At 50.3% G+C, this 22,970-nt stretch overlaps 1 protein-coding gene across 1 annotated transcript; it reads right to left on the reverse strand.

The window, feature by feature from the left end:
- Positions 1-1,432: 1,432 nt before the first annotated feature.
- LOC111141717 (leucine rich repeat neuronal 4) lies at positions 1,433-11,567 on the reverse strand. The gene is made up of 4 exons (XM_022494499.1): positions 10,916-11,567; positions 9,573-9,777; positions 5,518-5,655; positions 1,433-3,964 (listed from the first exon to the last, which is right to left on the reverse strand). The coding sequence occupies exons 1-4, from the start codon at positions 11,565-11,567 to the stop codon at positions 2,725-2,727; spliced, it is 2,235 nt and encodes a 744-aa protein (XP_022350207.1). The 3' UTR covers positions 1,433-2,724.
- Positions 11,568-22,970: the final 11,403 nt, after the last annotated feature.

The following is a 22,970-nucleotide window of genomic DNA, read 5'->3' on the forward strand; positions in this document are numbered from 1 at the left end:
ATTTTCTTGGTTACATATCTGATGAAACTTGGGATCCACCTTAGAATTTTGGAAAGCCTTTTCAAAACTTTAGACACCTATTGAGGTGAGATTGGGGTATATTGAGTTTCTGCAGCATGGTTTTTGTGCCTCAGCACATTTTGGAAGCAAGATATGTGGGAATCAAACTTGATTTTGTTTTTTTTAATTAAAGATTTTATTTATTTATTAGTCACAAGCAGAGGGGAGGGGCAGAAGCAGACTCCCCACTGAGCAGGGAACCAGACACAGGGTTCAATGCCAGGACCCTGGGATCATGACTTGAGCCAAAGGCAGACACTTAACTGAGCCTCCCAGTTACCCAAACTTGATTTTTTTTTTTTTTTAAGATTTTATTTATTAGAGCATGAGCCTGGGGTGGCGGGGAGGGAGGGAGAGGGAGAAGCAGCCTCTCTGCTGAGCAGGAACTTGACCTGGGGCTGGATGCCAGGACCCTGAGATCATGACCTGAGCCAAAGGCAGACACTTCACCCACTGAGCCACCCAGGTGCCCAAACTTGATTTTTTTTAAACAGAAATAAATGCTGTTTGGGATTGAATTGTCTCCCCCCAAAAGATAATGTTCAGGTTCTAAGCCCTGGTACTTGTGAATGTGACCTTACTTAGAAATGGGATCTTTGCAGACGTAATCATGTTAGGACGAAGTCCTACTGGATTTGTGTGGGCCATAATCTAATGCCTGCTGTCCTTATCAGAAGACAGAAGCTTGGAGGGTATGTGCTATGGTGAGTGCCGTGAAATGTTTAAGCCTGATGATTCACAGACCTGTACCCCTGGGACACATAATACATTATATGTTAATAAAAATAATTTTAAAAAGAGAAGTTTGACTTCTGGGTATATCCTGGAAGGAAATGAAATCATCTTGAAGATATGCACTCTGTGTTCACCGCAGCATTATTTACAATAGCCAAGACATGGAAGGAACCCAAGTGTCAATGGATGAATGGATAAAATGTGGTATAAATACACAGACACACAGAGTGATGTTTATTATCCAGCCATAAAAATGGAAACCCTGCCATTTGTAACAACGTAGATGGAACTTGAGGGCATTATACCAAAGTGAGATAAGGCAGAGTAGGACAAATTCTGTATGATTCCACTTATATGTGAAATCTTAAAAACAAAAAACAAAAAACCCAACTCCTAGAAACAGCAATAGATTGGTGGTTCATACGGGTGGGAGACAATGGGTGAATGTGGTAAAAGGGTACAAACTTCCAGTTATGAGTAAGTTCTGGAAATGATAATGATCCCCAGAAGACAGCACAATGATTATAGTTAATAATGTATACCTGAAAGTTGCTTAGAAAGTAGGTCTTCAAAGTTCTTACCACACACAAAAAGGTACCCATGTGAAGTGAAGGGAACCTTTTTATAATCATTTCCCAATATATACGTGTATCAAATCGGGTTGCACACCATGAACTTACACAAAGTTATATGTCAGTTATATCTCTGTAAAGATGGGGGGAGAAATATTTTCTTAAAGAGGGAAATTTGGACGCAGAGAATGCCATAAGATAATGAAGGCATCAATTGGATTTATTTGCAAACCAAGGAGCACCCAGGACAGCTAGCAACCAGAACAGGCATGGAACAGTTCTGAGTCTCCAGAAGAAACCACTCCTGCTGATAACCTTGGTTGTGGTTTTCTGGCCTGAACCCTAAGAACAGATTTCTGTTGTTTTAACCCACCTAATTTGTGGTAATTGTTCCAGTAGTCACAGAAAAGTGAAATAAATACTTAGAAAATTAAAATCTAGAAGTAATGACACACATTGTAATTTTATAAAAAACGGTTTTTTAACATTGGTATACAAGTGAAGAGGGGTGTTGAAAGGCGTTGCCCACACTCAGATACAAATCATGAAGGCACTGTTTGATGCAATGGAGAGCAAATGCTTTGGCTTCTAGCTAGAGCCTTGACGTTCTTTTTTGTTCATCTCTTCACTTCATCACTGGAAGTGATCCTATTGCTCTTTCTTAAGAAAAGGAGTTCATAGTTTCTTTGACCACTTACACTATGGAGAAGTCCAGTAGACAATGACTTTAAAAAGGACAGCTTGTCCTTGTGTTTCACAGAGGTTCCCAGAAGACTGCAGTTTTAACTACAAAGCTAAAAGCACATTTTTTTGCCAAGAGACGCAATAAACCCCAGGCAGCCTCAGGAAACATAACCAGTAGTTCTCCCTTACCCCAGTTCTCAGATTAAGAATCCACAGGAGTTGATTCCTTGAATACAACCTGCTTTAGCCAGAAGCTTGACCAGAGGGAACGTCCCTGAAATGACTTGAGGATGTCACTTCCAGAATGGCAAAAGAGACTGAATTGTGTGAACTGTTTTATCTCTTCCTACTTACACACCCAATCTATTCGACTGGACACGAAGGGGCACTGACTGCTGAAAAACACAAATAACACACAAGGCTGTGCTGTGGCAACGGGAGTGGTCTGGTGTGAATTGTCACATTTCCGGGCACAGAGAAGGCAGCAGGGAAAGCAGTGGTTCCCCGGACAGAGAAACTGCATGGCAAGTTCCCTTTGTGCTGCAAGAGTGCTGGCTTCACAGAAATTCACAGAGGCATTCTGAGCTGACAGGGTCCTCTTTGACCCTCTGTCTCTTCTTTTCTAAACACGGGCGGCTAGTTCTTAAGCTCTGGTGGAGGAGGGGGTGCAGAGCTAACTGAGCGTCTGGAGCTTCAGCGGGTAGTCGAAGGCTGGGTTTTTGTAGGCCACCAGGTGCGTGTCGTAGCGCTGCGGGCGTGCCCTTCTGCTGCGGTGGCACAGACATGCGGCCAGCAGCAGGGTGGTGACGAGCAGGAGGCCGCAGGCAGCGCACAGCCCTGCGAAGACCAGCACAAAGCTGGGCTTGGTGGTGAAGGCGGCGCACGCCCGCGTCCAGCCCGAGGCCTGGACAGGCTGGCTCAGGCCCGCGCGGTTGGCGGCCAGGACGCACACGCGGTACATGGTGCCCGGTGAGAGCCCATACAGGGGGTGCTGCCGGGCGGTGGCATAGATGTCCGCCACCACTGTCACCGACTGGTTTTCCGCCCAGCCCTCAGGAGAGTAGTGGATTTGGTAGCCGTGCACCACCGAGTTGGGGGCGCACCAGTGCACGAGGGCCGACGTGTCGGTGGTCTCGGTCACTGCCTGCAGCCTGGGGGGGTCCGGGAGGGTGTCCTCCCCGCTGAGCCCGGGGCATCGACACCGCAAGCGTCTTTGCAGGTCCGCGCACGGGGTCTGCAGGTGCTTGCAGGGGTGGTAATCACAGGGGACATCCTGGGGAGGCGCTCCCACCTCCTCCTTCTGCCCCTCCTCCTCCTCCTCACTGGAGTCGTCCAACAGCAAGACTGGAATCGCGCCCTCAGAAGGACTCGGGTGAGGCGCCTGCAGGGTGGCCTGTGCCCTGTAGTCAGGCTGGGGCGTCTGCACCCGGCTCCAGGGGGTAGAGAAGAGCCCAGGGTGTTTGCCGGCCGAGGGGGTGGAAGCAGCTGACACGTGAGGCGCATGGACCAGCATGTCAGCGTGCTCTTGGTGCTCTGCCCCAGCTGTGCTTGCAGCCCTGCGCAGAGCGCTGGAGGTGCTAGAATCTGCTGTGGGGATGGCCGTGGAGCCGACGGTCCCCACCTTGATGCCACTGTGGGACCATGCACTTTGTGTGGCGGAATCCGCGGGGAAGGAGGGGGGCTTGGTGACACTCTGTCCAGCTTCCACAGGTCGAGTGGAGGGGGCTGTGCTCCATGGGGTGGTGAGACCCTGCGTAGATGGTTGGTGGGTGAAGGGAACAGCCTGGGGCGAGCTGGAATTGAGGGTGGTGCTTTGGTCTAGATGGCACACAGTGGGCAGCTGGGACAGCGAAAGAGGGGCTGAGAAGGTGTCTCGGGATCCTGAAGCCGGTACACACACAGTGTCTGCTGCCCTAGAGGGGAGACCAACCAGTTAGAAGGTGTTTGAGTCCTCAGTGCAGACAATCCCGCTCATCAAACCCAAATATGTCTGCTAGGTCCCGCCGGCCACACACTCTCCATCCTTCACTTCCCTGACCCCTAGGGCAACCAGTGGAGTAGGCTTCCCTCATCATTTCCGTTGGGCAGAGAAAGAAACAGAAGCTCAGCAAAAGCAACTAACTGGGATGCCTGGGTGACTCAGTGGGTTAAGCCTCTGCCTTTGGCTCAGGTCATGATCTCAGGGTCCTGGGATGGAGCCCCATGTTGGGCTCTCTGCTCAGCGGGGAGCCTGCTCCCCCCCGCCCCGCCTGCCTCTCTGCCTATTTGTGATCTCTGTCAAATAAATAAATAAGATCTTAAAAAAAAAAAAGGAACTAATTGCCCAAGATAGCAAGTGGCAGAACCTAAACCCAGGGCAGGTTTGTGTGGTAGTTCTGATTCTCCAAGTGTAGTCTGCCATTTTGTTGTCACCTATCTACTTCCGGGCTGAGTACTAGTAATAATACTCATACCAGCTAACATTTTCTGAGTTCTTGCCATATGCCAGTAACTACTGTTAGCACTTTACTGTATCAACTAATTTAATCTTTATAGCCTTATGAGGTAGCCACTATTCTCCCGATTTTACGATGGGGAACAGAGGCACAGAGAAGTTCAGTAATGCAGCCAAAATCAACAGTAGTAAGTGGTGTGCAGAGGCTACACTCTCAGTCTCTTCATTAATACTGTAATGAGACCCTTCCCTGCAAAGGGCCTGGGTCCTTATCTTTGGAGATAACATGAGGGGGTGGGGGGTAGACAGATCCCCACTTCACAGCTGGGTTTGGGTGGAACATAAAAAAAAAAAAAAAAAAGCACAGGATGGAGGGAGGTGTCTCCTAAAGTGAGCTAGAGGGGCTGGTGGAGCTGGTTTGAGTGTTTTCTGGTAGCCAGCCTGAGCATGGCTCCCCATGGCAAAAACAGCTCTTCTAGCCAACAGTCAATGGGAAGTCCTTGAAGGACTTCTTTTTCCCTGTCCCACAAGAGCTCTGTAAGCCCATTGGCCTTGGGCTGAATGATTCAGGGGACCAGGCTGCATCTTGGGGACTCACTAGTGGGGCCCAGTAGTTAAGAGCACCATTTTGGAGGCAGATAGATCCTGCTTCCTCCACCCAACGGCTGCATGAACCCAAGCAAGCACTTCATCTCTTTGGGCCCCAACCCACCCATCAGTAAAATGGAACACAGATAAGCCTGTTTCAGCAGAGACAATCTAGCTGTTGACTTAGCCCATTTCCCCCCCTACTGGGCATAAACCTAGACTACATTACCCAGCCTCCCCTGTAGTAGGTGTGGCCTGTGACCGACATCTGGCCAATGAGATGCGAGTGGAGATGAGAGGGCCCACCTCCTGTCTTGACCCATTAAAACCATCCTGTCCCTCCATGCTCTCCCTGCCACTCTGCCAACCTGCTCAAGAAGGGCAAGCCATAAGCTGTGAGAATTTCGGCTCACCTCTTAGTCATCTGCTTTGTAAATGTGTTACCTGCTTAGGACAGTCCTCTTTGCATCCCTGAGGAGCCAGGACAATTCACAGCTGCAAATGAGGGGGTTGCCAAAGAGGCTGATGGACAGGACTTGGGAGGAATGCAGGCTCCACGGAGGGAAAGAACTCAAGTTGCAGCTGAAACATAAAAAAATCAAGTCAGGCTTTAAAAACCTAGTCAAAACTATTGCCAGAGAGCCATGGTGGTGTCACTGCAAAACCATTCTGTTAGGGCTTAGAGGATACTACTTTGGACGAAACTCTTTAATGACCTTGGACTTTTTTTTTTTTTGTCATCTGTAAAGTGGAGATACCAACCAACTCAGTCACGCTCACCCCTCCTATCCAATGGAGACAGTATTCCCCTGCCCATGTGCTATATCGCCAAGAGTCTATGACAATGAAACCGCTTATAAGTGTACATCTCTACCCGAAAGTAAGATATTGTTATTATAAACCAGTCATAAGAAATGGCAGAAGCTCTTAATGAGAACACTCTGGAATATGGGCTATTGCAGTTAAGCTATTGCTGATGGTACTCAACACTAGTCCTTTGAACGATGCCTTGCTGGAGTGTATCAAGCTCTCGCTGAGAAGAAATTTCCCCAAAACTTAGTAGCTTAAAACAACAATTATCTGTTCTTTCTCCTGATTCTGTGGTTCTTGTGGTCCAAGCCAGCTCAGCTGGGGCTGGAAGATCTAGGACAGCCTCACATATATGGAGCCTCAACTAGGTTTGCTGGGGCCTCCCTCCATATACTCATCATTCAGGAGGCTAGCCCAGCCTAGTGCACAGGGTGGTAGAGGGGGGTGAGGGAGGAGGGCTCCCAGGTGGGCTACCCAGGAAGGGAAAAGCTCCAATCCTCAACTGCTTTCAAGCCTCTGCTAGGGTCACTTTTGCTAATGTCCCACTTGCCTAAGCAAGTCACATGGCCAAGTGCAGCTTCAAGAGGTGGAGGATAGACTCCAGTTCTTGATGGGAGGAGCTGCCAAGTCACGTTGCAAGGAGTATGTCCACACGGAAACGTAAAGCACATATATGAATATATACATATATGCATGCTTGCTTTCAGCCGATTTCACAGAGCCAGAGTGGAAATCTTAGAATCAGAGATCACTTAGCACTTCAGCATCCCAAGAAAATATTTTTAATTTTGCCTGAAGGGGGAGAGGGGAAAAGGATTGTCATCTTTTTGAGCAGGTAAGGTTCCCCAGGGCTTTACAGTCATTATCTCAGTGACATCATTATGACAAATCAGTGAGAGAATGATATTCTGCTCCTTCTACAGATAAGGAAAATGAATCCTTTCCTTATCCGGCGGCCCTTTCTGCCACCAGTGCAGCTTGCATGCGATGAAATCAATTCGAGGGACGCCTGGGTGGCTCAGTTGGTTAAGCAGCTGCCTTCGGCTCGGGTCATGATCCCAGCGTCCTGGGATCGAGTCCCACATCGGGCTCCTTGCTCGTCAGGGAGCCTGCTTCTCCCTCTGCCTCTGCCTGCCATTCTGTCTGCCTGTGCTCGCTCTCTCTCCCTCTCTCTCTCTGACAAATAAATAAATAAAATCTTTAAAAAAAAAAAAAAATCAATTCGAATCACCACCTACATGGAGGTACGGGAGGGCCTGGCTCACATCCTGGTGTGGGTCGCATTGTAACTTACAGAGCCCTAGTGTGAAAGGAGGTTCATTTGCTCTCCTAAATAACCTATTTTCGATTTTTTTTTTTTTTTTTTAGATTTTATTTGACGGAGATCACAAGTAGGCAGAGGCAGGCGGGGCGAGATGGGGGGTGGGAAGCAGGCTCCCCGCTCAGCAGAGAGCCCGATGTGGGACTCGATCCCAGGACCCTGGGATAATGACCTAAGCAGAAGGCAGAGGCTTTAACCCACTGAGCCACCCAGGTGCCCCCCCCTTTTAAGATTTTATTTATTTGGCACAGAGAGAGAGAACAAGTAGGGGGAACAGCAGGGAGTGGGAGAAGCAGACTCCCCGCTGAGCAGAGAGCCCAACATGGGGCTCAATCCCAGGATGCTGGGATCATGATCTGAGTTGAAGGCAGATGCTTAAACAACTGAGCCACTCAGGTGCCCCCTCTTTTCACTTCTTTGCTGAACTACTGCCCCGCCCTCCTGCATGTCAGAGGGGACTGTGGAAGGCTCTGGGCACACTGGGTGGGCAGAACAGCCAGGAAGGTGGCCATCCCCTCACTGGTGGGAGGTGGCCATGCCAGGGCACCCAATATGACTATTTAACACAGGCCCCCTAGGGAAGGCTGTGGGTGAGCTAAGGAGAGCAGAGAGTAGGCCAGGCTAAAAGTGGGGAGAGGGACCAGCAGGGCAGATGGAGACACTTGAGAGCACCAAGAAAGCAAGTGGCTGGCTCCTTCCCCACCCCCTGGCTAGAACACAAGTGTTACAGTGGGGGTGGGGGAGCCTAAGATGAGCCAGAGGGATTAAACCTTCTCCTTCGGCCACAGAAGGCACTGCAAGGTTTTCATTTGGCAGGAGACTCAATCAGATTATGATTTAGACAGACCTCTTGGCTGAATGTGGTGACTGGATGGTAAGTGTTCTTACCCTGGGGTCCGCGGAGGTGGGGTGTGTGACCAGGGATGGGGTCAGGATTTGAGCCGAGGCAGCATGGCTCCACATCTGATACCTTCCATATGAGTCTGAGGCTCAGAAGAGGAGTCGGAGCCCGAGAGGCTAATAACCCTCTCACCAACAGCACTACCACCACCATCATCATCACGATTACCCTCACTGTCCCCAATTCACCATCATTACCAACAACATCACCGTCACCACCATCACTGTCACGGCCATCATCCCCATCACCTTCTTTACCACCACTGTATCATCTTCATGAACGGTACAGCAAGTACCGTAATAGGTCAGGCACTGAGCTAAGTGCTCTGCGTGTTCTGTTTCCTTTGTTCCCACGCCAAACCCCAAAGTGAATACTCGGGTTATGGCTGGTGCTAGCAGAGAAAAGAGAAAAGTGGCTACTTTGAAAGGTGATGAGGGGCAAAGTTGCTTCAGGGGTCCAGATGTGGGCCCCCAGGAAAGGAGGTGGTCTGGGCTCACCTTCATTTTTTTTTAAGATTTTATTTATTTATTTGACAGAGATCACAAGTAGGCAGAGAGGCAGGCAGAGAGAGAGAGGAAGGGAAGCAGGCTCCCTGCTGAACAGAGAGCCCGACGCAGGGCTCGATCCCAGGACCCTGGGATTATGACCTGAGCTGAAGGCAGAGGCTCTAACCCACTGAGCCACCCAGGCGCCCCTGGGCTCACCTTCAAAGGTATGCTGCCCTTCCTGCAGAAGTCAGGTCAGGAGGGTGAGTGCAGTGACACTTTGGACAACCAGGCCTGAAAGGACAGACCCTGGGTCCCAACTGCAAGTAGGACCGTTCTGTCCTCTCACATTTCCTCCCTAGACCCATTCAAACCTCGGAAGGGCTGAACTGCATAAACCCCTGCAGGTGGGTGGGGGGAAGCAGGTGGATCCAGTAACAGAAGACCCTGATGCCTCCTGCCCTCTTCCCACAGCAAGTTTCTCAGCCTGGGCTTAAAGGAAACTTTACACGCATGAGAGTTTGGAGTTTTACTCTTACTCTGGACAAGACTGAGTTGCATGTTTATTAGGCCAATGGACTATCTGGTACCCGATCAAGACATCACCCAAAGGAGGAAGAAGAACAGAAATCCAGGGAGGATGCAAAGGAGAAGAGGGAGAGAAATGAAGTTCTGGTTAGCGCTATAAATGGTTATATGTGTTCAATTTAGTGTAATGGGCAGAAATCAGTTACGGGATCCACATGTGTCTTAGAAAACACTTCTGGGGAGGCGCCTGGGTGGCTCAGTGGGGTAAGCCTCTGCTTTTGGACCAAGTCATGATATCAGGGTCCTGGGATCGAGCCCCGCATCGGGCTCTCTGCTCAGCAGGGAACCTGCTTCCTCCTCTCTCTCTGCCTGCCTCTCTGCCTACTTGTGACCTCCGTCTGTCAAATAAATAAATAAAATATTTTAAAAAAAGAAGAAGAAAGAAAACACTTACTTCTGGAATAGAAGGACCTGTAGGCGAGGAGTGTCTTGGAAGAGCTGTGTGTGGACAGAAGTCAGGGCGGACGAGTCTTGACAATCCAGCTGCTGCAGGTTGGGGGTCATCTTGAAAACAGCCGCCTCCAGGATCCGCAGCCTGGGCATCTTCCTCAGATGGAGAGATGTGAGCTTCGGCAGGTCTCTGATCCACCCTGACCGAACTGAAATACAGAGGGGGAAACTGCCCACTACCCAGGAAGGCACAAACCCGTGAGGCCAGCACAGCATTAAGGAAAGAAGGAGACGGACGAGGTGAGTCATAAAGGTCATTGATGAGCATGGACAATTAACAGCTTTGGGAATCTCAGAAGCATAGACCATTTCAGTGGGAAGAGCCCTCAGAGACTCACTAGGCTGCCTGCCTGCCTTCTAGCCCTGGGGCAGCTAAAGTCAGAGAGGAGGAGGACAGGCCCAGGGCCACACAGCTGGGGAGGGATGGCGTGAGGACGTGAACCCAGGACACTGTCTCCAAGGCCGCTGTTGCCCATCCTCTTGTTAAACTTCACAGGGAAATACCCCAGATTTCACTCTGATGGCTACCAGAAGTGGGGATGATTTTGAGAGGGGTAAGGGAGGGGGAGAGGAGATCAAGGCCGAAACCTAATTTTGTGGCTCCCCTAACAAATGGAGAATGTGCTACTTTCCCTGTTTTCCATTCTCGCTCTTTTTTTCTGTCCACGGTGGAATAGGTGATTATAGGCATATATAGTGTTGTTGTTGTTTTTAAATAAAACCACCCTAGTGAATCAGTCAAAACATGCCAAGTGCATGTGTCTTGTTTGAAGATTCAACGTTCACAGAAACCACTTGAGCCAAACCAAGTAGAAAGATCAACGAATTCATGCTCAGGTTAACTGCGTGCTTGGTGCTAACTTCATTCATTACTCAGCCTCGAAGCGATCCCACTTCCCCATTCTACAAGCATTTGTCAGCTCCGCTAGGTAGCAGTAAACAGAGTGGCTAAGGCTGGGCTCTGGGCCCGAATGCCCGGGCTCAGATTTGGAGTCATCACTTAAACCGCGGGCCGCTCATTCCCCTGTCCGCGCCTTGGTTCCCTCCTAAGGAAAGCAGAGATCCCTACTAACAGTCCCCACCACTCGGCCCTCAGAAGTTAACCACCCTGTGCCCTTCGAACCGGGCTGTTGGGCTCTGCAAACCGAGGTGGGGCCCTTTCTGAGCCACACGGGGAGCTCGGTGCCCTGGTCGCTGCCCCACCCCCACCCCGGAGGAAGCTCATGGCCCAGCACCGGGAGCGCCCGCCCAGCCCGGCTCCGAACTCCCGGCGCCGCCCGGACTCACCGCGCTCCAGGAACGTGCCGCTGAGGTCCAGGACCTCGAGCGCGCCGCCCGCTCCAGCGAAGGCCCCGTCGGCGATACCCGCCCCCGGGTCGCGGCCCAGCGCGGTGCCGGAGAGGTTGAGGAGGCGCAGCGCCGGGAGGCAGGCGAAGGCCTCGGGCTGCAGCGCCTGCAGCGGGTTTCCGGCGAGCGCTAGCGAGCGGAGGCCGGGCAGCGCGGGCCCGGCGCACGGCGGCAGCGTGGCCAGCCGGTTGTAGCTGAGGTCCAGCGTGTGCAGCGCCGCCGGCCCGCCGGGGCCCCAGCGCAGCGCGGCGATGCGGTTGTGGCGCAGCGTCAGCGCCTGCAGCCGCGGCAGGGCGCCGAGCTCTGCCGCGCTCAGGGCGCGCAGCAGGTTGTGGCTGGCGTCTAGGCTGCGCAGCGCGGGCGGCAGGCAGTTGGGCAGGCGCTCCAGGCTGCGGTTCGCCAGGGTCAAGGTCGACGCTCCCGCGGCGGGCAGCCCCTCGCAGGGCGAGACCGTGGCGTTGGCGGTCCCGCTTTCCCGAGAGTCCTGCCGAGTCAGCCGGAAAAGCGGGCCCCTCTCCTGGGGAGGCCCTGCCCAGCAGAGGTGCAGCGCAGTGGGCAGCAGCAGCGGCAGGGGCAGCAGGACCCACCACATGGTGCGTGGCTGCGGAGAGAACAGCGGGACAGTCCCTTCAATGCGCAGAAACCCCGAACGAAGGGGCAGACGTGGCGCTCTACCCTCCCGCTCTGCGGAGAAGCACAAGGGCTGGCTGTTCCCTGAAGGATGGGACAGGGATGAGGGGGTGTACCTGTGGCACCTCGTGCCCTTCCCGCTCCCAGATGCCTTTCCCTCTCCCAGATGCCTTTCCCTCTAATTCACTTGTGGGTTAGCATCCACGAGTGACTTCTTGCAGAAGGCCTCCTACGTCTGTCCCCTCGGCCCGAACTTCCAAGTAACCTCCTCCCTTGTCCCCATTGCATGAGTTTCTGGAGGGAAGAGACTGTGTCCTTTATTGCCGTAAACTTTCCCCAGGTGCACAGATGCTGCTCCAGAAACGTCTATTAATAATGAGCCGGTGAACGACTTCAGTCAGGAGAAACTCTGCTGGAACAGGAACATGGGACTTACAGAAGATTCTGTCAATTCCAACAAAACTCAGTTGCCTCAGTTTTTCCCCTTAGAACGAACGGGCCAGCCACAGGTGAGTCGGATTTGCGTTTGACCTGGTTTGCAGGTCATGGTTTAAAATGAGTTCTGAGGGCAGAACTTTCTCTTCAGATGGTACTTGAGATGGTACTCCGAGTTGCCTTTTGGGAGGAAAAGAGCCCCCAGAAAGCTGGGAGGATTGGAAACCTGGACTCAACGGTCATAGCAACAAAAGCCAGAGCCCCTGAGCTCAGCCTTGCCCTGAAGGGGTGGGTGAAGCCTTCTGGGGTGGAGTTTCTAGAATCCTCAGAATTTCTTAGGACAGTTGGGAGATCAGGTAGGGGTAGATCAAAAACCCTTTCACATGGCCCCATCTCTGCAGGTGTGTATCCTTTACCACTGTCTCTCCCGACCTCCAGGTTTCTGAGCAGCCACCCAGGGGAGGGGCTTCTCTCTTGCTAGTTGGGGGTCCAGGCAATGAGAAGGATCCTGGAAACTGGGGCCAGGAGTCCATGCGTCTGGCAATATGTCATACTCACCCTAAGCTGTCCTTTTGGAGTGTGGCACCCCTTTGCAGTCCTCTATCTTATAGATTCCAGAGGTCCGTGACTTAGACAGCAGCTCTGCTCTGAATTCCAGAGGGAGGCCTGTTTCCCAGGTACCCCTGCTCCAGGCCCCACCCACTGAGAGGGCCTGAGATACTCCAGTCCCTGCAGCTCCTCCTTCCCCACCAAGACTGTGGTTCTTAGCTAACACTTTCAAGGCCTGTTTCCCTCCTTCCCTGCGCTGGGCCTGGGCCTGCCCCTTTCTAGGCCTGGCACTTCCTTCCTGCCCTCCCCCATCTTTACCTTTCCCTACTCTGCCTTTCCAGAGCCTGACAAAGGGAGGGAGGCAGCTCTCCCTGGCCAAGGAGACGGTGCTAAGGGGTGCAGTGAGGGAGAGGAATCTGATCTTCCTGCCCTAACACAGCTGATGAAAACCCCTCAACTTAGAAACCCCAAGGGGAAACTCCACTGGGGCCGACCCTCCCTCTCCGGGAGCTTTGTACTATCACTGGGTAAGCTTTGCTGCCCACTGCACTTCATCTGGTCGACCTGTTCATTCTTCAAAGCAGTGGGACCAAGAACCATGGACTCTAAAGGCAGAGAAATCCCACAACTAAACCAGATCAGGCGTTCCCAGGAATCGTTAGATTGGTTTCTCTGGGCCCCAGTTTGGTGACAGCATGGGTGTGCGTTTCTCTGTTTATCTTGTGAAGAGAAATAAAGATGGTGGAAATGCAGAAAGAAGGTTGCTGCCCTGTGCATGGCTGGGGCAATTGATACTGGCTACCAAGAGGTCTCCCAGGCTACCCAGGTCTCCCCAAAACAGTGCTGATGTTAAATATGCTTTGTTTAGTGCAGACAGAGCCCTCCTCCCCCAGAGATCCAAGACTGGTCATTTTGTCTGAGAGCCTTTGAGCTCCATCCCTCATCTCTTTTTCTGACCTCCCTCCTTGCACCTTCCCCCCCCCCCCCCCCCCCCCGCCCCAGCCCGTTAATCATCCCCAGCATTGTGTACACAGACAAGGACCAGAACTTCATGGATCTTTCCTCCTGTCAGTCCTTATCTGAGCAGCCTTGAGGAACTCCAGGACACCTCGGAAACTGGCATGTTGTGTTAATTGGATAATTGCAAGTCCCCTGGGATCTCCTTTGAGGACTTCTCTACTGAAAGCCTCAAAATATCAGCCTAAGTGCCAGCCCGGGTCTTGCTGCTCAGAAGCATTCCTTCATCTGCCCTAGGTGGGGGAGGGGAGAGGCCTGTTCTACACAACCCTGTCTGAGGCAATGCAAGTCCAGGGTCCAGGCCCCAGAGCCCCTCCCTGCCAACTTTCTCTCGGTTAAACCAGCCAGGTCAACCCTCTAGGCCAGGAGTGGTTTGGGGAGCACAGGCAAGGCTCTCAGATGAGAGATGAGAGGGGTCAAACTGAATGAAACAGAGACACTGAAGAGAAAGGAAGCTGCCCCCCCACATATAAGCCTATAAAAGAGGATCCCAGGGAGCAATGCTGGGTCTTCCTCTGCACACCAGTGGGGCAAGGGGGCTGAGGAACCCCACTAAGGTCATTTCCCTCTACTTGCCCAGAACCCCAGGCCTTCTGAGCCAACGTCTTCTCCCTGCTGCTTGCTGGCTAGCTCACCCATGGTGGCAAAGGCCCGGCCTGGGCAGGATGACTTGATGTCTGAGCTTGACCATCTGGTTTGCTCTTGTCATAGCCAACCCAAGCAAACACATCCTTGGTGGGCTGCCCAGTTGGGATTTTGAGCTGGGGAGGTTGGTGGCAGACTCTTCATGGCAGAGTTTGCTTCCTGGTCTTGCCCAGGTGGCCAGTTGGCTTTGCCCCAGTGGGTACCACAGCTTGTCACCACAGCCATCTTTTAAAAATCCGGCACTAAAAAAAATAAAATAAATAAAATAAAAAATCCGGCATCTACTATAGTCAGAGCCTAGTGCCATATGCATGTACTATTATTCCCATGGTACAGATAAGGAAACTGAGGTTCACAGGTGCTGCCTAGGTTCTGGAGCACACAACTAGCTAGTCTGTCTGGCTTAACCACTGCTTTATATTGCCTTCCATAGGCCTCAGCATTTGACCATATAAAATGCCCTGTAAGCACAAGAGAACTTTTTCCAAATATTTAGCTAGCCCAAATCATGCAAGAAGCTAGGACAGTTGGGAAATTCCTTTTCATAGGTGAGCAGCTCATTTTCAGAAGAAACAGAGCCAGCTTCTTGCACCCTCGAGGGCCCAGGACAGAGGCAGACATCTGGCCAGGGCCTCTGGGTACCTCTCAGGATGCCCCGGCCTTCTTCTTCAACCCCTTCTCTTCTAGCACCTCTGGGAGGTTAGGAAAAGATGACTGAAGAGTTCGTCCCCTGCCCCCCCTCCCCCGCACAAGGATGCTAAGGTCCCACAACAAAGTCCTGGGACCAACAAGTTTGCCATGCCACACCAAATGCCGCGCCATGTCCTGTCCTCCATCACTTTACCCAGGTGGCTCCCTCTGCCGAGATGCTCTCCGCCTTGACCACCTGACTCCCCATCTAAGCTTACTCTTCCATATCTACTGCGGGTCCTCTTGAGAGTTGACCTTGAGGGGCACCTGGGTGGCTCAGTCAGCTGAGTGTTTGCCTTTGGCTCAGGTCATGATCGCAGGGTCCTAGGATTGAGCCCCATGTAGGGGCTCTGTTCCGAGGGGTGTCTGCTTCTCTCTCTCCCTCAGTGATGGCTCCCTCTCTCTTTCTCTCAAATAAATAAATAAATAAAATCTTCCAAAAAGAGAGAGAAAAGAGTTGACCTTGAGATAAGGACCTGGGGGCAGGTAGTTTTATTTGAGAGGTGACCCGAGGAGCATGGAGGGGAGCAGGAAGTGAGACAGGGAAGGGAAGGCACTGCAGCTGTGTTAGTGAGCAGCTCAGTCAATCCCACTGGGACCCCCTGAGAGACGTGAGGGGAAGCACCCCGCAGGAGGAAGTGGTGAGAAATTGGGGCTATTTACTCACTAGCTTCTGCTTCTTGTTGGCTCAAGGGTTCTTCTGTGGCTTTAAGTCCCTGACTCCTGGTTTGTCCTGAGCACGAGTTGAACAAATCTGATAGGAGTGGGCGTCGACAACGTCAGCAACAGCACCCTTCATGATTTTGCCCAGGCAGGCTCTCCCTTGGTGGGCCTCTCCCAGGTGACCCAGGCTAACTGCCATTAGGTGGGTTGGCAAGTCTTCTCCTTAATATAGGCATTAAACTTCCTGAGACTTGAGCCATGTTGTTGTTCTCAGCAGCCCTGGTGCCCAGGACTGAACCTGGCACTTGTGAGAAGCATTGCACAAATGCGTAAGAAGACTACTCAGCGAGTCACAGTGTCCTCCGCAGTGACCAGGAGAGGATGGGACAGGACTCCAAACAGTAAACACTGAATTCCCAGGCCTCCCAGCATCCCAGCATCAAAAGAGCTCAGGTGAGGGTGGACAAGGGGTCTGGTGGGTGGGATGGGGTTGGAGGGAGAGAACTGAGTCACAAAGATTTTTCCAACCCAGATTCCCCACACTCTTACGGATTTGGGGAGGAAAGATCTCATGGAAGTAGATCACAAGGTCAGAGTGTTAGTGAAACCAAAGCCTGCAGGGGGAAAAAAAGAAAAGAGCCAGCAATTAATTATACACCTGGCCACACTTGTTTTCTGGACTTAGTTCAAAATCAGACATGTGGATTCTTGGCCTTAAAAGTGCCTTTACGGGGCACCTGGGTGGCTCAGTGGGTTAAGCCTCTGCCTTCGGCTCAGGTCATGATCTCAGGGTCCTGGGATCGAGTCCCGCATCGGGCTCTCTGCTCGGCGGAGAACCTGCTTCCTCCTCTGTCTCTCTCTCTGCCTGTCTCTCTGACTACTTGTGATCTCTCTCTGTGAAATAAATAAATAAAATCTTAAAAAAAAAAAAAAAAAGAAAAAGTGCCTTTACAACTTGTCTGGTTCCACTCTTCCCTGTCCATTTTAGAGGGAGGAAACTGGGCCCTAGGGAGGACAGTTGGCTTGCCTGAGGTCACAGAGGTGAATCCCAGTAATCCAGTGAGAAGGAAGGGTGGCCTGATTCTCATTATTCTAGACTGGGCTCTAGGCTCATTTGCATAGTGGACCGGGTCTCACCAGCCCTGGCATTAGCACTGTGGGTCTTTCCCACCTTTTCAAAAGGTATGGCTAAGTGGACACACCTGATAAGTGTCAGGTTGCTAGGCAGAGTTTCTGGATGTTCTGATCCTGCTCTCCCCCTTCCCATCCCCAGAACTCCAGAAATAAAGCCCATAATATACGTTGGCCCTGAGATCCAGAATTGGTGCTTCCCCAGGGGTCCTGTCCAGCTCTGTTCAAAGCTGCAGCAGCCTGGGATGGCCTGAGGGGAGCTGGTCTGGGCGGCAGGTGACTGTTCAGCCAGCCACCCTTGCCCCCCTTTCCAGATGCCAGACGGCTCTGCTGAGACCCTTCCCCTGAGTGCTGGAGCCGGAATGTAAAAGCTTACGAGAGCCCGAGGCTGCATTCTTTTCTGACAGCAGAGATAAGCTGGAGGAATGGGAGGGGGCTTGAGGGAGGAGTCGGTACCAGGTTATGGAGTCTCCGGGCAGCCAGCTCTCAGGGAATGGTATGCAGAAAAGAGGCCTTCAGGTGGTGGGGACCAAGACCTCCATGTGGACTCTGCTGACACGGCCCACCTGCCTATGAGGAAATGATCTTCGGGGAATAAAATAATCATGGGTTGAGACTCATGGTATTTTCCTATTGAGGCAACCCTCAAGAGCAGTTAGGTTTTTAGCATAACGACTAGTAGAATGCTTAGAATTAGAAATACATATATCATTTGCGATTCTGTAAAAATTCACAGTGGTAAAATCCCACCTGAAATGAGAGGTCAGACTTGAATCTGCCGTTTTATTTGGCAGGTAGCACGTGGAACAAGACAGTACCTGGGCTTTATTATAAAACACATTCTGGAATTTATTACAGCCTGAGGCAGCACATGAGGGGGAAGGTCCTGAAACTGGGACAAGATACCGGGTTGGCATTTGAATGCTGCTTTTAAAATCGGGTACAGTATCTGTACTCTGAAGCTTCTATCTCTTACTTTTCATCTATAAAGTCAACAGACGGGTTCAGCTACCGAGCATGCCCCAGGTGCTCAGTGAATGAAATGGGGTCTCAGAGATGAATGGGATCTGGACTAGAAGGGGCAGTTCTCAGGCTAGGACAGATAGAAGACAGAGAAGAGCCACCAACAGCGTGAGCATGCTGTCTTGTCCTGAGAGGCTGAGATGCAAGCTCTGGCCTAGGCTGACTAAATGTCTAGCTTATCCTCTGCTGAACCTCAGCGCCTGGCAGTGCCTGGATACAACGCGTGTTTTTAAGAAATATTTGCTGACTGAATGAGTGTTTATTAACTGTGTCCTCCCCTTCTTTGGTTTCCGATCAGCTATATTTCCTTGATCGGGATTTTGCTCAGAGCAGCGACGATTTGCCTGCATATTTATGTAGATTTTTAGGACGTTAAAGAAAATCCTTCCCAAAGCAAAAGTGTTCAAGTTAATCTTGCAGAGCTTGGGTGGTGTTTATTTCCCATTGCCGCAGCGACCTACACACACGGTAAGACTTTGTTGAAAGGGAAAATGCCTGCTGTCCAATGAGCATATGGGCATGCGCTACTTACCGTGGAAATGCGAATTCAAACCACAGTGAAATACGGCTATGCACCTGCCAGAATGGCCAAAGTTAAAAATGTTATGCCCCAATAATGGGTCCGTGATTAAAGGAGCGAGACTGATACTAAGCGAAGGTCAAACAAAGCTTTATTTCGCGCCAAGCATCAAGAATCTAACCGAACATTCGGGGATGCACCTCTTACAAGAGAGGGCGACCCTTCTGTTTCACAGACTAGCTTTTAAGGGCAAAGGCCATGCAGCTGGGCCTGGCCACGCACAGGTGACCAATGAGATTGTAACACACACAGGAAATTCCACAGTGATGCTAGGTGACCAATTGAATTACAGTTTACCTTAGTAGACATTTGAACCAGCCTTGATTAGGATTTTAACACCTTGATTAGGATTGGCACCAAAAAGTGTTCCCAAATGGTGGGGGCTCCTACTCCTTGGTAGCTAGGGAGACCGTATGCATCCCCCTACTGATCGGATGTCTCCACTCTGCCTGACCCACCCTTGTGTCTGGGCTTTGTTACCTGAATCTGGTTTCTGGGACTTGTCTCCAAGTAAATCTCCTGGGGGAAGGGGAGCAGGGACAGTTTCTAAATAGGTCCTTACAAAAAAGACTGACTGTACCAAGTTTTGGGAAGGGTGTGGAGCGACTACAGGGCTGGTGGGAGTGTCAAATGGTACAACTACTTTGGAAAACTATCCATTTTGATGACTGCTAAGCATATGTCTATGTAATGACTCAGCAGATGCACCTTTTTTTTTTTTTTAAAGATTTCACTTATTTATTTGACAGAGATCACAAATAGGCAGAGAGAGAGAGAGAGAGAGGAGGAAGCAGGCTCCCCACTGAGCAGAGAGCCCGATACGGGGCTTGATCCCAGGACCCTGGGATCATGACCTGAGCCGAAGGGTGAGGCTTTAACCCACGGAGCCACTCAGGTGCCCCAGATGCACTCTTTATAGTCAAGAGAAAGGAGCATATATATCCACTGAAAGTATGTTTGTAATAACTTCATTCAAAAAAGCCCCAAACGGAAAATAACCCAAAGGGCTGTAAATAGGAAAATGAGTACAAAAAGTATGGTAGAGTCACACAATGGGCTACTACACAGTCACAAAACAACCACCACCACCAGCCAGATGAATGTCACAGACAACAGAAGGCAGGCGCAAGAGTACCTTCTGTATGGTTCCATTTATGTGAAGTTCAAGAACAGGCAAAACTAATACATGGTCAGAACAGTGGTTATTTTTGAAGAGCATCCCAAGTACAATGGTCCAGTAGGTGTGAATTGGAGGTATGACAAGACATGGTGGGTTGAAGGAACAGGCAGTTCAATATGGCAGGAGGCTAGCGGGGGCCATGGTGGAGTAGTGTAGGGAGAAGACATTGGAAACATTACTTGGGCTTATTTTGTAAAAGGCCCTGTGGTGATTATTAGAGCTATCTGCCACATATGTTAGCCTTTCTCCCTCTGGTCACTCAGTAGAATTGTGCTTCCTGATCCCTTATGGTTGAATGTTTCCACATTTTGTTCTGCTCAATGAGTGGTAATAGGAAGCTATGTGTGTCACTTCCAAACAATGCATTTAATTGCTGGTGTGAGACCCTCCAGGGCAATCCCTTCGGGTATTGGCAGTATTTGGGAAGGTGACTGCTCTATCAGCCTGGGTCCCTGGGAAGACCGGAGCTCCCCTGCTGCTGCTGTGCCTGTATTGGGGAATGGACAAGAAGTAAGTGAATAAGATAATTACAGATTGCAATTAACAATTATAAAAGAAATCAGGAGCGCCTGGGTGGCTCAGTGCGTTGGGCCTCTGCCTTCGGCTCAGGTTATGATCCCAGGGTCCTGGAATTGAGCCCCACATGGGCCTCTCTGCTCGGCAGGGAGCCTGCTTCTCCCTCTCTCTCTCTGCCTGCCTATTTGCCTACTTGTGATTTCTCTGTCAAATAAATAAATAATCTTAAAAAAAAGAATTATAAAAGAAATCAAAAGGCTGATGTCATATAAAGGAATTGGGGAGGAGTGTGGGGGTGGTGGTGGGGAGGGATTGCTTCATTTGCACCGAGGCCTGAGGATGAGATGGAGCTGACATGCAAAGGGCCAGGGGACTGATGTTCCAGGGAATAGCATGAGCAAAGATTTGGAAGGGAAAGAGCCACAAAGCAGATCTTTGTGGCTGGAGGATAGCGGGAGACGGGAGAGGTGGGCAGGGACATGATTACGCAAGTGGGTTGTGTTAAAGGTCACTCTAGTTGCTTTGTCTGTTGTAGGCCAGAGCAAAGCTAGACTGCTCCAGAGGGAGATGTTGCAAGTGTCCCTGGGGGAGGAGATGATCCTGGTTCAAGAGTGATGATGGTGAAAGTGCAGATAAGTGTTCACATCTGAAATATGTTGTGTAAGTGGAATCCGTAAGACTTCTTAATGGATTGGAAGTGAGGTGTGGTAGGCTAAATCATGGCCCCCAGAGATACACATAGCTTAATTCCTAGAAACTGTAGATATTACTAATATGGCAAAAGGAATTTGCATATGAGATTAAGGTGAGGATCTTGAGATGGGGAGATTATCCTGGATTATCTGGTTGGGCCCCCAGCTAGAACAATAGGTGTCTTTATGAGATGAAGGCAGAGGGAGATTTTACGACAGAGAAGGCTATGTGGAGACTGAAGGAAGATGCTATGTCGTTGGCTTTGAAGATAGAGGAAGGGCCTGGGAATGCAAGGAATGCAGTGTGGAAGCTGGAAAGGCAAGCACATGGGTTGTCCCCAACCCCTCCCAAGTTATATGGCCTTCCTGGCACTTTGTAGTTGGCTCAGGGAAACTGATTTCAGAATTCTCACCTCCAGAACTCTGAGAGAATAAATGGGTACATCGTTGGTGTTTTTATTGTGGTAAAACGTACAAAACAACCATATTACTTGAACCACTCCTTAGGTGAACTATTCAGTGACACTAAATACATTAATAATGTTGTGTAAGCATCGCTGTTATCTATGCCTGAAACATTTTCATCATCACAACAAAAACTCTACCCATTAAATAATAACCCATTAAATAATAATAATCCCCCTCCCCAACTTCCGCTAACCTCTTTTCTACTTTCTGTCTCTATATTTATCTATTCTAGATACTTCCTGTCAGGGGAATCGTGTGGTATTTGTCCTGGGTTGGCTTATTTCACTAGGTATGATGTTTATGCCAAGGTCCAACATGTTTTAGCATTTATCAAAATCTCATTCCTTTTTAAGGCTGAATAATATTGTATGTTGTTTTAAGCTGCCAAATTTGTGGTGATTTGTTATAGTAGCCATAGGAAACTAATACATGAGGGATGAGAGAAAAGGTATCAAGGATGATCCCTAGGCTCTCAGAGCTGAGGACTGGATGGATTGAGATGCCATTTACTGGGAAAGACAAGCCTAAGAGAGCAACAGATTTGGGGGAGGATAATCACAGACTCCGTCTTGGTCATGTGAAGTTTGAGATGTCTGTTAGACCTAGGGAGATGCTGAGGGAGATAACAGGACATCCAACTGTGGAATTCTGGGCAGAGGTTAGTGTGGGGGAGTTATACTTGGGAGGCATCCCCATAGAGATGGTGCTTAAAGCCAGCAGACTGGTTGAGACTCCGTAAGGCAAGTGTGCAGAGAGAGAAGAGAAGAGGACCAAACCAGCATCTGAAGGTGAAACAGAGGAAGAGGAGTCAGCCTAGCAGGCTGAGAAGCAGCAGCCAGGGAGGTGGGAGGAAAATCAGGAGAATTTGGAACCATGAAAGTTGGGAGAGAACAATATTGTATAAAGGAGGGCACAGCTAACCAGGCTGTTGTTGGTTTTTTTGGTTTGTTTGTTTTGTTTTGTTTTTTAAAATTTTATTTATTTATTTGACAGAGAGAGACACATTGAGAGAGGGAACACAAGCAGGGGAGTGGGAGAGGGAGAAGCAGGCCTCCTGCTGAGCAGGGAGCCCAATGCGGGGCTCTATCCCAGGACGCTGGGATCATGACCTGAGCTGAAGGCAGACACCTAACTATGGAGCCACCCAGGCACCCCTAGCCAACCAGGTTTTGACAGAGTGAGTAATGGAGGACATTGATGACGTGGACAAGTGTAGGGTTTAATGGGGGGAGGGACAGAAGCCAGAAAGGAGTGAATTAAGAGCATGAGAAAATAGGTACTAGCCTTCCTAACTATTTGAACTTTTGCTGTGAGCGGGAGCAGAAAAAGGGGGAAAGTAGAGTGTGAACCTTTTATAATGTGGAAAATATTGTTGTAGTTATCTATGGCTACCCAATCAGTACCTCCGAAACTTAGTGGCTTAAAGAAATGTTATTATATTCTATTCCATGATTTTTGAGGGTTAGGAATTTGGTCATAGTGTGGCTGGATGATTCCTTTGTTCCAAGTGCATTGACTGGCATCCCTGGCAATATTCAGCTGTTGAATGGACTGGTTTTGAGGCTTCAGGATGGCTTTACTCATGGGTCTGGCACCTGGGTGCGGCTGACTAGAGGACTGGGCTCTGCTGAGACTGTCAGTTGGAGTGCCTACACGTGGCCTCCCTAGCATGGTGGCCTCAGGGCTCCAAGAGGGAGTACCCTGTGAACAAAACAGAAACTACATGGCTTTTTATGACCTAAGGTTATAAGTCACATAGCATTACTTTAGCTGTAC

Source organism: Enhydra lutris, unplaced genomic scaffold, assembly GCF_002288905.1.
Source record: "Enhydra lutris kenyoni isolate GAN:26980312 unplaced genomic scaffold, ASM228890v2 scaffoldscaffold6, whole genome shotgun sequence".
NCBI classification, from domain to species: domain Eukaryota; kingdom Metazoa; phylum Chordata; class Mammalia; order Carnivora; family Mustelidae; genus Enhydra; species Enhydra lutris.

Bases quoted from the DNA above. Each gene is read 5' to 3' on its own strand.
- LOC111141717 (XM_022494499.1), bottom strand. From the start codon at position 11,567: ATGTGGTGGGTCCTGCTGCCCCTGCCGCTGCTGCTGCCCACTGCGCTG. The intron at 9,778-10,915 runs GTGAGTCCGGGC...TCTGTATTTCAG, and splicing joins CGGCACGTTCCTGGAGCGCG to TTCGGTCAGGGTGGATCAGA. The intron at 3,965-5,517 runs GTAACACATTTA...TCTCCCCTCTAG, and splicing joins AAGAGGACTGTCCTAAGCAG to GGCAGCAGACACTGTGTGTG.